Genomic DNA, 13,055 nt, shown 5'->3' with positions numbered 1-13,055 from the left:
TCCACCTTCCCCTCCGATACACGTTCCACCTTCCCCTCCGATACACGTTCCACCTTCCCCTCCGATACACGTTCCACCTTCCCCTCCGATACACGTTCCACCTTCCCCTCCGATACACGTTCCACCTACCCCTCCGATACACGTTCCACCTTCCCCTCCGATACACGTTCCACCTTCCCCTCCGATACGCTCCCCCTCCCCTCCCCTCCGATACGCTCCCCCTCCCCTCCCCTCCGATACGCTCCCCCTCCCCTCCCCTCCGATACGCTCCCCCTCCCCTCCCCTCCGATACGCTCCCCCTCCCCTCTCCTCCGATACGCTCCCTCTCCCCTCTCCTCCGATACGCTCCCTCCCTCTCCTCACCTCCGATACGCTCCCCCTCCCCTCCGATAAACGTTCCACCTACCCCTCCCCTCCGATACATGCTCCACCTTCCTCTCACCTCTGATACGCTCCCCCTCCCCTCCGATACGCTCCCCCTCCCCTCCGATACGTTCCCCCTCCCCTCCGATAAACGTTCCACCTACCCCTCCCCTCCGAAACATGCTCCACCTTCCTCTCACCTCTGATACGCTCCCCCTCCCCTCCAATACACGCTCCACCTACCCCTCCCTGATACGCTCCCCCTCCCCATCCCCTCCACTCTGATAAACGCTCCAGCTACCCGTCCCCTCACCTTCGATATACCCTCCCCCTCCTTTCTCCTCCGATACACGCTCCACCTCCCCTCCGATAAACGCTCCCCATTCCCTCCAATACACGCACCGCTTCCCCTCCGATATACGCTCCCTCGCCTCCCCTCCAATACACATTGCACCTACCCCTCCTCACCGATACACGCTCCCCCACCCCTCCGATACGCTCCCCCACCCCTCCGATACGCTCCCCCACCCCTCCGATACGCTCCCCCACCCCTCCGATACGCTCCCCCACCCCTCCGATACGCTCCCCCACCCCTCCGATACGCTCCCTCTCCCCTCCGATACACGTTCCACCTACCCCTCCCCTCCGATACGCTCCCCCTCCCCTCCGATACGCTCCCCCTCCCCTCCGATACGCTCCCCCTCCCCTCCGATATGCTCCCCCTCCCCTCCGATACGCTCCCCCTCCCCTCCGATACGCTCCCCCTCCCCTCCGATACGCTCCCCCTCCCCTCCGATACGCTCCCCCTCCACTCCGATACGCTCCCCCTCCCCTCCGATACACGCTCCCCCTCCCCTCCGATACACGCTCCCCCTCCCCTCCGATACACGCTCCCCCTCCCCTCCGATACACGCTCCCTCTCCCCTCCGATACACGCTCCCTCTCCCCTCCGATACACGCTCCCCCTCCCCTCCGATACACGCTCCCCCTCCCCTCCGATACACGCTCCCCCTCCCCTCCGATACACGCTCCCCCTCCCCTCCGATACACGCTCCCCCTCCCCTCCGATACACGCTCCCCCTCCCCTCCGATACACGCTCCCCCTCCCCTCCGATACACGCTCCCCCTCCCCTCCGATACACGCTCCCCCTCCCCTCCGATACACGCTCCCCCTCCCCTCCGATACACGCTCCCCCTCCCCTCCGATACACGCTCCATCTCCCCTCCGATACACGCTCCCCCTCCCCTCCGATACACGCTCCCCCTCCCCTCTGATACACGCTCCCCCTCCCCTCTGATACACGCTCCCCCTCCCCTCCGATACACGCTCCCCCTCCCCTCCGATACACGCTCCCCCTCCCCTCCGATACACGCTCCCCCTCCCCTCCGATACACGCTCCATCTCCCCTCCGATACACGCTCCCCCTCCCCTCCGATACACGCTCCCCCTCCCCTCTGATACACGCTCCCCCTCCCCTCTGATACACGCTCCCCCTCCCCTCCGATACACGCTCCCTCATGCTTCTCTTTCTCCAAATACCCCGAGTCACATCTCACCTGTGCAGCTTTGGTGAAATTCGACATGATACCGGATGTTCATTCCTTGTGCAACATCCTAATGTTTCCCGGCGGAAACAGCGCCTGGTCTCCCGGCTTGTGATTGTTCACACATGTTGTAACTTCTCAGGTTGGAAAACCGATTCCAATAAACGGAACTGACCCCAAACCGATGTTTTCGGTTGCATTGTGGAAACAGCAGGTTTTGTGTGGAGCGTAGCAACCACTCAGTTTGTGGAAGGTGGTTTTCCAGCCGGATCTATTAGCCGTCGCACTGCTTGAAGGGGGAAAGCGCACGGCGGGAGCAGAGACGGATGGTCATTTATCCCCGTCCCCCCCAGTTCCCCGTAACAGCCCGTCATCCCCCCCGCCACCAGAACCGCCCGTCACCCCCCCCAACCCCCAGAACCGCCCGTCACCCCCCCCCCCCCGCAGAACCGCCCGTCACCCCCCCCCCACCCCGCAGAACCGCCCGTCACCCCCCCCCCACCCCGCAGAACCGCCCGTCACCCCCCCCCATCCCAGTACCCCGGAACAGCCGTTCACACCCCCGCCCCTAGTACCCCGTAACAGCCGGTCACCCCCAGTTCCCAGAGGAACAGGTGACCTCCTCTCCCCAGCTGCTGGGGGGGAGGATCACTTTCCAGATCTCGCCCTTCAAACGATTGCTTGATCCCCTCTGCGTATAAAACCACCCAATCCTCCAAAGCAGGGGGCCACTCTTCATTCCGTTGCAGTTGGTCATCCCACTTCTAAGGATAAGTGAGACCCCCGTCCAGGCCCACAGTTGCAGTGCATTACCACTTCCTCTCCCATCCATTCTGTGAGTAACCTCATTTATTTCTCTCCTTCAGCAAGAGGTAATCTCTCCACCATTGACAACTATGGATAGCTAGCACTGCCCCCCACCCCCCCAACATATCTACAGCCACCTCCACCTCCCAGATGCCCTCTTTGAAACCATGGCCACCCTCAATCTTTCCAAACGATATCACCCAATCCACAGCAACTGATCTAACCACGTCGACTTTCCTCCAGCGTGTTTGTCATCCTTTCATGTGTAAGGGTCAGCAGAGGCAATGCCTGGAGTTAACCATTCTTATAATTAGAACTACAGCAAAAAGTCACTTTCCAACTCTGCAGCAAGGAAACCAGTGTGATCATCAAACAAGAGGAAACATTGAGGATTGCCACGTGTGTGGGATATAACTGGGAAATTGAAGCCGATACTGAGAAGACACGTGGCCAAACTACTCTGGACCTTTAAATTGTTTGCATATTAATTTTAAGCCAGACACTTTCTATTAAATCTAACAATGGATCGATATGTGCTATTAGCTGTTTGGAATTATAAAGAAGATCAGTGCCAAAATGAAGAGTTTGCAGGTGAGTCTGGTATTTATAATTTGACCTATCAATTATATTTAAGTATAAAGGTGACATTCCCCCAAGCTCTTGTGAACCACATTCATCATCCTAAACATTAATTCCCTCCCCCACCACCACACTGTCACTGTAATGTGTATCATCTACAAAATACCTTGGTGGCCAACAGTAATGCTACTCAGTCCACTCCTCCAAAACTTGTGATCTGTGCAGTCAGGAAGGTCCAGGCCACAAGTTACAAAGTGGTGTTTCTTTATCATCACTGGTTTTAAATCCTGGAACTTCATCTCCAACAGCACCCTCGATGGAAGGGGACTGCAGAGATTCAAGATGGTATCTCAGCACTTTTTTTTGGGGCATTTTCGGATGGGCAATAAATGGTGGCCTTGAACTTCTTAAAGGACCAAAGAACTACACTGATAGGTTGATCCCTGAGTTGGATGGAAAAGATGCCTCAGATTCTTTCTACCCCACCTGGAAAAAGATAAATAGTTCAGACTCTGAGTATTCAGATACAGAGGGTGGAATCCAGAGTAAACTGCGGGAGTCTACCTTCAGTACCAGACACCTCCGTCAGGAGAAACACCTTCCTTGCATCTGTTCTGCGAAGATCTTTAACAAGTTTGTATGCAGAATGAAGATCTACCGGGACCCAATGCCTGAAGAGGGCGCACAAAATCAGTGAACCGGTGCGGACTCGAAAGGCCAACATGGCCTGTTTCCGCTCCGTAAATGGTTATATGGTTAACTATTCATGAAGTCAATAAACTTGTGAGTAACATGGGAAAGGAAATGTTAAAGGCAATTTTTCTCTAGGACTCTAGATGATGATGACGAGTGTTTATTGTCATTTACACAAATACAATGCACTGAAATTCTTGCTCTAACCATGCAGATACACAAGATACACATACCACAACAGCATAAATTAAATTACCACAATATTGCATGACACATATAGAGACAATAAATTTAAAAGGATTTTTAAAAAACTGTTCACAGATGAAGTAAGTGCAAGATGAAAAGTGGCATTTAAAATGGTGTTTTTGGATCTTTTGCTGGACCCAGAGTAGGTTATTGTTTGAGGAGAACAGAGCGGTTCAAGAGCCTGATAGCTGTTGGGGATAGAAAATGTTTTTGAACCTGAAAATTCTAGATGTCAGGCTTCTGTACTTTCTGCCTCAAGTTAGCAGCAGAAAGAAATTTGTGATAAGGTTGAAGGGGGTCTTTTATGATGTTGGTTGTCTTCTTGAAGCTGCATCTTCAGTGGTTGGTAGGTTGCTGCCATTTTCTGCTGCTTTTTGTATTCCTAGGCACTTGTCATTCCAAACCAGGTTATGATACAAGCAATCAGTGTACTTTCCACAGTATAGCTGTAGAAGTTTGATAAAGAAATGGCCAACATGCCAAATTTCCTCAGACTTCACAGAAAATCGAGGTGTTGGTGTGCCACCTTCACAGTTGCTCTGATGTACTGGCTTCTGGAGCTGTAGAAAAGTTTAAATTATAAAACCAAAATTAAAAAAAACATAGGGCTGTGAGAGAAAAAGAGTCAATGTTGCAGGACTATGGATACAAAGCTCACTTTTCATCAGCTTCTTTCACAAAGTGCTTAGAACCAGTGAAATACTTTGAATGCATAGTCACTATGTAATGTCAGAAATATATGGTTGAAGTTTTATAAACTAAATAGGTTTTTCTAATATTTTAATGAAACAATAGATGACAAAAATATTTGTTTGGCTTGGAGGGGAGTAAGAAATTGATCAGTGGTCTTTTGAAAATGAAATTATGGTGAGTTTGACTTAACTGTGAAGTGGCAGCTCAGGCTGAGCAATCTTCAGAACAGGAAAAGCAACCCAGTTGTGTGTCTGCCACAATAGCCTCCTCCTATTCCAGGATGATTCTGGACTATAAAGAAAGAAGTATACCTTGAGCCAGTGATAACCTTTGTCTTCATTTCACTTTACCAGCTTTCCTCAGTTGCCTTCAATTAACTTTTTACAGCATTGTGGGCAACATAGTGACAGAGTCACCATCTCATAGAGTTACTGCCTCACAGCTCCAGAGAGCCCAGGTTCAATCTTCATCTACTTGGAGTTTGCATACTTTCCCTATAACCATGTGAATTGTCCAAGGGGAGGTCTGGGTTTCTCCCATGTCCCAAAAAAATTGCAGTTTGGTACATTAATTGTTGATTTTAAATTACCACTGGTATATAGAGATTGGTGCAGTCTGGGATTAGTTGATGGGAATGTGGAAAAAATAAAATAGGATCACTGTAGGATGAAGGTAAATGTTTCCTCGATGGTTGGCACAGATTCGATGACTAACAGGCTGATTTACATGCTGTATATCTTGAAGACTGAGAGCATGGATGAGAAGAAATAAAGAATTAGGAACAGGAATAGAACATCTGACATTTCAATCCTGCACCACAGCTCATCGACATCTTCTTTAATTTGTACCGAAGATCCATATTCCTGCATTATCACCATAATCCCTTGATCAGAAAGCTATGGTTCTCTGTATTGAATGGACTAAATGACTGAATCTCCACAGCCCTTCAGAATGAAATTTCATCTCCAATCTCTTATTCCATGACACTCTAGTTTTAGACTCCTCTGCCAGGGAAAGCACACTCATTACATCCAACTTGTCAGCATGAATAAAAAAAATTATAATTTAATGAGTTAATTTCTCTTTATTTTAAGATCCAGAGAATGAAGACCTCCTTTCTCAATCAGTGCTTATTTGGCAAACCAACCATCCCAGGATGAAGATGAGTTTATTGTCATTGTGCAATGTATATATAGGCTGGAAATCTTTCTTACTGCAGTCAAACAGTTACTTGGAAAGACAAACTATAACAGTAAACAATTGTCTCTTAATTTAATCTAATTAAATACACAAGATAGTCACAAAAATTCTTGTGCCAACAGTTCTTTTGTAATGTCTGAGCAGTCTATTATTAGTAAGTTCAAGAATCTGTTAACTGTTGGAAAGAAACTGTTCTTGAACCTAGACGTACAGTCTACAACAGTGGTTGTCAACCTTTTTCTTTCCATTTACATACTACGTTAAGTAATCCCAAAGGCATCTGTGCTCTGTGATTAGTAAGGGATTGCTTAAGGTAGTATGTGAGTGGGAAGGTTGAGAATCGCTGCTCTGGACCCAATTTATAATGAAATATTTTGCTTGAGAAAAATTGTCATTGGTCCATTTCCTTTGGAGTTATGAAACCGTGCACATAACGAGTCATTTAGGTACGGTTAAAACAGTGGTTTTCAAACTTTTTCTTTCCACCCACATACCACCTTCAGCAATCCTTTACTAATCATAGAGCACCTACGGCATAAGGACTATTTAGTGGCATGTGAGTGGAAAGAAAAAGGTTGAGAACCACTGGTCTAAATTTAAAATTTAATCTTGGAGCTAAATGAGTATTTTGCATCAGTCTTCTCTGTTGAAAACATGAGTGGTGTGCTGGATGTCCAAGGGTATCAGGGAAGGGAAGTTGAGAGCAGTTACTATTTCAGGGGAAAAGGTGCTCAGAAAGCTGTAAGGGTAGATAAATCTCTCAGACCCGATGAATTGTCCCCTCAGGTTCTGAAAGAAATAGCAGTAAAATGCTGGAGGTATTGGGAATGATCTTTCAGGAATTAATAAACTCTGGTGTGGTCCTGGAGGACTGGAAAATCACAAATGTTATCCCACTATTCAACAAGGGAAGGAGGCAGCAGAGAGGAAATTATAACTTGACATCAATAATTTGGATGATATTGGAATTGATTGTCAAGGATGAGATTATGGAGTACTTGACAAGATAGGCCTAAGCCAGTATGGTTTCCTTAAGGGAAAATCTTGCTTGACAAACCTTTTGCAATTAACATGCAGGCTAGATAAAAGGGATGCAGTAGATGTTGTATACTTGAATTTTCAGAAGACCTTTGAAAAGGTCCTGCGCACGAGGCTACTTAACAAGATAAGAACCCATGGAATAACAGGAAACATGCTACCATGGGTAGGATTAGCAGATTGGCAGGAAGTAGAGAGTCAATAAAGGGATCATATTCTGGTTGGCTGCCAGTTGTGAGTAGTGTTCACAGGGGTCGGTATTGGAGCAGGTTCTTTTTATTTTTATATTAATAATTTAAATTATGGATTGAATGGCTTTGTGGCCAAGTTTGCAAATGATATGAAGGTAGGTGGAGGATTAAGTAGTGCTGAGGAAACAAGGAGGCTGCAGAAGGACTTAGACGGATTAGGAGAATTGGCAGAGAAGTGGAAAATGAAATACAATGTTGGAAAGTGTACGGTCATACACTTTGGTAGAAGAAATAAATGGAGAGAAAATTGAAAATTCCCAGATGCAAAGGGTCCTGGGAGTCCTTGTGTGGTGAACTTACAGGTTGAGTCGTAGGTGAAGAAACCAAATTAAATGCTGGCATTTATTTTTTGAGGAATAGAATATTCCAAGATTTATAAGGCACTGGTGAGACCTCACTTAGAATATTGTGAGCAGATTTGGGCTGTTGACATTAAAGAGGGTTTCAATAGAGGTTCACAAGGATGATTCTGGGGATGAAAGGGGAGGATAGGAGGAATATTTGACTGCTCTTAGGAGAATTAGGGGAGATCTCATTGTAACATTTCAAATGTTGAAACGTATGGAGAGTGTAGAGGTCGCAAAGTTGTTTCCCATGGTGAGAGAGGTTGGAGGGTGCCCAGATGGAATATGAGACGTTGTTCCTTCAATTGTGGGTGCTCTCTATTGTGTGTGAGACCATGGTCAGATATGTTGGCATGAGAATGGGGCAGGATATTATAATGAGTTTCCACTAGGAGATCCCCACTATTGAAGCGTACAGAGCGAAGGTGCTCAACGAAGCAATCTCCAAGACTGCATCCAGTCTTTCTGATGTAGAGGAGGCCACACAATAGCTTCAGATGTAGTAAATGACCCTTGCAGATTCACGTGAAGTGTTGCTTCACTTAGAAGGGCTGTTTGGGGCCCCAAATGATGGTGAGGGAGGAAGTGTGGGCGCAAATGGAGCATCTCCTCCAGTCACATGGGTAGATATCAAGGGGATAATTGGTGGGAAGGGAAGAGTGGATGAGGGAGTCATGGAGGGAGCAATCCCTGCAGAGGGCAGAGAGGGGAGAAGATCTATCTGGTGGTGTGGTCACCTTGTAGGTGGAAAAAATAGCAGAGAATGATGCGTTGAATGAGGAAGCTGGTGGAGTGGTCGGTAAGGTTAAAGGTTCCTTTTATTGTAATGTAATAAAACATGATTATCCAACTGCACGAAAACCAACAAGGTCGGGTCAGATACAGCAATGAGCTCTCTGAACCCTTCTCCATTAACAATGGCGTGAAGCAAGGCTGTGTTCTCGCACCAACCCTCTTTTCAATCTTCTTCAGCATGATGCTGAACCAAGCCATGAAAGACCCCAACAATGAAGACGCTGTTTACATCCGGTACCGCACGGATGGCAGTCTCTTCAATCTGAGGCGCCTGCAAGCTCACACCAAGACACAAGAGAAACTTGTCCGTGAACTACTCTTTGCAGATGATGCCGCTTTAGTTGCCCATTCAGAGCCAGCTCTTCAGCGCTTGACGTCCTGCTTTGCGGAAACTGCCAAAATGTTTGGCCTGGAAGTCAGCCTGAAGAAAACTGAGGTCCTCCATCAGCCAGCTCCCCACCATGACTACCAGCCCCCCCACATCTCCATCGGGCACACAAAACTCAAAACGGTCAACCAGTTTACCTATCTCGGCTGCACCATTTCATCAGATGCAAGGATCGACAATGAGATAGACAACAGACTCGCCAAGGCAAATAGCGCCTTTGGAAGACTACACAAAAGAGTCTGGAAAAACAACCAACTGAAAAACCTCACAAAGATAAGCGTATACAGAGCCGTTGTCATACCCACACTCCTGTTCGGCTCCGAATCATGGGTCCTCTACCGGCACCACCTACGGCTCCTAGAACGCTTCCACCAGCGTTGTCTCCGCTCCATCCTCAACATCCATTGGAGCGCTCACACCCCTAACGTCGAGGTACTCGAGATGGCAGAGGTCGACAGCATCGAGTCCACGCTGCTGAAGATCCAGCTGCGCTGGATGGGTCACGTCTCCAGAATGGAGGACCATCGCCTTCCCAAGATCGTATTATATGGCGAGCTCTCCACTGGCCACCGTGACAGAGGTGCACCAAAGAAAAGGTACAAGGACTGCCTAAAGAAATCTCTTGGTGCCTGCCACATTGACCACCGCCAGTGGGCTGATAACGCCTCAAACCGTGCATCTTGGCGCCTCACAGTTTGGCGGGCAGCAGCCTCCTTTGAAGAAGACCGCAGAGCCCACCTCACTGACAAAAGGCAAAGGAGGAAAAACCCAACACCCAACCCCAACCAACCAATTTTCCCTTGCAACCGCTGCAATCGTGTCTGCCTGTCCCGCATCGGACTGGTCAGCCACAAACGAGCCTGCAGCTGACGTGGACTTTTTACCCCCTCCATAAATCTTCGTCCGCGAAGCCAAGCCAAAGAAAAATAAAACATTAAATATGTAACCGGCATGGTATATCTTAATTTTTGCCTGCTTTTAGGCAGACAGTCTCTATTCAGTGAGAGAAGGAGAAGCAAAAGAGAGTCCCTTCTGACTCTCTTGTCAGAGGACAAGGGGAATCCTGTCCTTGTTGCGCTTGGAGGCAGAGGAGGCCAGGGCAGATATGTGGTAATGGAGAGTTTGCTGATGAGGGCTGAGTTAATAGTAGTAGAGGGGAAGTGATGCTTTTTGAAGAAGGATGACGTCTTGCATGATCTCACATGGAAGTAGATATGACAGAGACTGAGGAAAAGTGAGAAAGTAATGGAATCCTTACAGGAGATAGGGTGCCAAGAAGTGTAGTCGAGGTAGCTGTGAAAATTAGTGGGTTTGGAGAAAATACCTGTTGAACGTTTGTCTCCTGAGTTGCTAGAGATGGCCAAATGAGTTTGAGGTCTGGGTGGAAGTTGACCGTAAAGTGTATAAAGTCTTTGACCTCCTCCTGCGTGCATGAGGCACCACGAAAGTCGTAATTGAAGTAGTGGGGGGAAGAGTTGAGGAGGCTTGTTTGTGTAGACTTGTAGAATGGATTGCTCCACTTAGCAAACAGAAAGGCAGATATAACTGGGGCCCATGCGAATAACAATGGCTACCACTTTGACTTGGAGAAAGTAGAATGAGTTAAAAGAGCAAGTATTGGAATGAGTTAAAAGAGCAGGTATTGAGGTGAAGACAAGCTATGCCAGCCACAGGAAGATGGTGGTTCAGGATGACTGGTTAGGTCTGCTGTTGATGACGAAGCTTTGAGGCCTTTGATATGGGAGATGGAGTATATAGTGATTGGATGTTCTTCGTAAAGATGAGACAGTTGAGTTCATGGAACTGGAAGTTTTTGAAGTAATGGTGGGCATGTGATGTATCGTGGATATAGATGGGTAGGGTCTGGGGGAACAAAACAGAGTTGAGCTAAGTGGATTATAGTTTGGTAAGGCAAGAGCATGCAGAAGCAATGGGTTTACCAAGACAATTGGGTTTTTAGATCTTGACCAAGAGGTAGAATCAGGCAGTGTGGAGTTGGGAAACAATAATGTTGAAGGCTGTTGAAGGGAGATGAGTGGAATTGATGAGGTCAGATATACTGTGTGAGACAGTGTCTGGTATTTTGGTGGGGATCTATTCAAGGGGTAAGTAGGAGGAGATGTCTGAGAGCTGTATCTGGCCACCCAGATAGAGATCAGTGTGTCAGACCACAACAGCACCACCCTTGCCTGCGTGTTTGATAGGTTAGGATCTATGATATAGTGGAGGGCAGAGCTTTTCGAGGGGGTGAGATTAGAATAAGTGAGGGGCGTGGTGAAGTCAAGACGATTGATGTCTCGGGGGTGGGGGGGGGGGGTTGTTGGAAATATAAAGATTCAGAGCAGGAACAAGGCCAGAATAGTGCATCTAGTACTCCTTTTTTTTCAAACTTTATTTAAAAGATAAAAACATAACACACAATATAGAAATAATCAAAGAAAATTTTACATTAACACCCATCCCACCCTCCCACCCCTACAGCCAACTCCCTTAAGGGAGCAAAAAATATATAGATATATATTAAAAAATATATTATAAATGTTAATAACATTTCAAAGTATATCTAAGTGCATATATTTCAAATACAGAGACCACTTACTAACAAAAGAAGAATAATTATCATGTAAATTATAAGTAATTTTTTCCATAACAATACATACTTTCAATTCATTGTGCCAACATGCTATATTAATCTCAGTATCATCTTTCCAAGAACTAGCAACACATTTACGCGCTACTGATAATACCAAACATACAAAAGCAATTTGAATTTTATCCAATCCCATTCCCCTTAACAAATACAAATTTCCCAACAAGAAAATCGTTGGATCTAACGGTAATATAAAATTATACAATTTCTCCAAAACTACTTTAATTCCTTGCCAAAATGATTGAACCTTAACACAATTCCAAACAGCATGTAGAAAGGTTCCAATACATCACCCACATCTAAAACAAGAATCCAAATTACTAAACCCATATTTTTTAACATTTCTGGGGTCAAATATAATTGATATAAAAAATTATAATTAATTATTCCATATCTTACAATCTAATTACATTGTCCTGACACATATTCACCCAATCATATTTGGGAAAAATAAATACTAAATCACTCTCCCATTTATGTTTAGATTTCTCCCAATCTGTCTTATCCATACTATCTTGTAACAAATTATACATAACTGAAATATAACCCTTTTTTGGTATAGAGGAAATCAAAGATTCAAATCTCGACAAAGTAGGTAAAATCATCTCTCTACCATAATTATCTTTTATCAAAGCTCTATGTTGATAATATGCAAACAAAGAATTTACAGGTATATCAAATCTTTCTCTCAATTGATTAAAAGAAAGAAATTGCCCTTCTACAAAACAATCTTGTATTGTCTTTATACCTTTAGAATCCCAAATCTTTAAATTGATATTAAACATTGAAAAATGTTTAATAACAATCCTAACACCCTGTTTTTTTAATCCAGATCTTTAACAAGTGTTTCAATATTGGCATATCATATTGCTGTAAAATCAAATTCCAATGAAATATAAATTAATGTATTTACTAATAAACTTCAACTGGGCAACTTCATAATAATTTTGAAAATGTGGTAATTGTAGTCCACCCAATGTATACTTCCATGTAAGTCTATGCAATGCCACTTGGGCTAATTTACCTTTCCATAAAAACTCTTGCACTGCTTTATTCAAATCTTGAAAAAAGCGCGTAGAAAGTAAACAAAGTAGTGACTGAAATAAATATTGAATTTGAGGAAAAATATTCATTTTAATACAATTATCTCGACCAATCAAAGTTAATGGAAGATCTTTCCACTTAATAAAATATGCTTTAATTCATCTTAATATAGGTACATAATTTAATTGATATAATGATTGATAATTCATATCCATAAACACACCTAAATATTTAATTTTACTTGTCCATCTTAATTTTGTAATTGTTTTAAATTCAGAATAATCTCCCACTCCAACTGGTAAAATTTCACTTTTATTTCAATTAACTTTATATCCCGATAGTTCTCCAAATTTCAGCAAACAGTCTTGCAATTGTTTCAACGACCATTTCGGTTCCATCAAATATACCAACACATCATC

General features: G+C 45.2%; 2 protein-coding genes across 10 annotated transcripts in view; one reads left to right on the top strand and one right to left on the bottom strand.

Annotated features, from left to right (window-relative positions):
- The window catches only part of mrpl13 (mitochondrial ribosomal protein L13), a 165,317-nt gene extending 163,291 nt beyond the window's left edge, over window positions 1-2,026 (bottom strand). Inside the window, exon 1 of the mRNA XM_069920952.1 lies at window positions 1,921-2,026. Coding sequence (XP_069777053.1) covers window positions 1,921-1,947 — 27 coding nt within the window. The 5' untranslated portion in view covers window positions 1,948-2,026. The remainder of the gene's footprint in view (window positions 1-1,920) is intronic.
- A 378-nt stretch (window positions 2,027-2,404) lies between these two features.
- Window positions 2,405-13,055, top strand: part of mtbp (MDM2 binding protein) — a 108,881-nt gene continuing 98,230 nt past the window's right edge. For 4 of the 9 annotated variants that reach the window (XR_011352151.1, XR_011352152.1, XR_011352150.1 and 1 more), the window contains exon 1: window positions 2,409-3,306. Coding sequence is in view for 6 of the 9 variants with exons in the window: in XM_069920944.1 (XP_069777045.1) it covers window positions 3,237-3,306 (70 nt within the window). In the remaining 3 variants the exon portion in view is untranslated. Of the gene's footprint in view, window positions 3,307-13,055 lie in introns of all 9 variants that reach the window. The other 5 variants (XM_069920949.1, XM_069920945.1, XM_069920950.1 and 2 more) reach the window with 4 other exon arrangements.

The sequence above is a fragment of the Narcine bancroftii genome, chromosome 2, assembly GCF_036971445.1.
Source record: "Narcine bancroftii isolate sNarBan1 chromosome 2, sNarBan1.hap1, whole genome shotgun sequence".
NCBI classification, from domain to species: Eukaryota; Metazoa; Chordata; class Chondrichthyes; order Torpediniformes; family Narcinidae; genus Narcine; species Narcine bancroftii.
The sequence above is the reverse complement of the archived record's forward strand: the minus strand, read 5'-3'. Positions and strand labels throughout refer to the sequence as shown.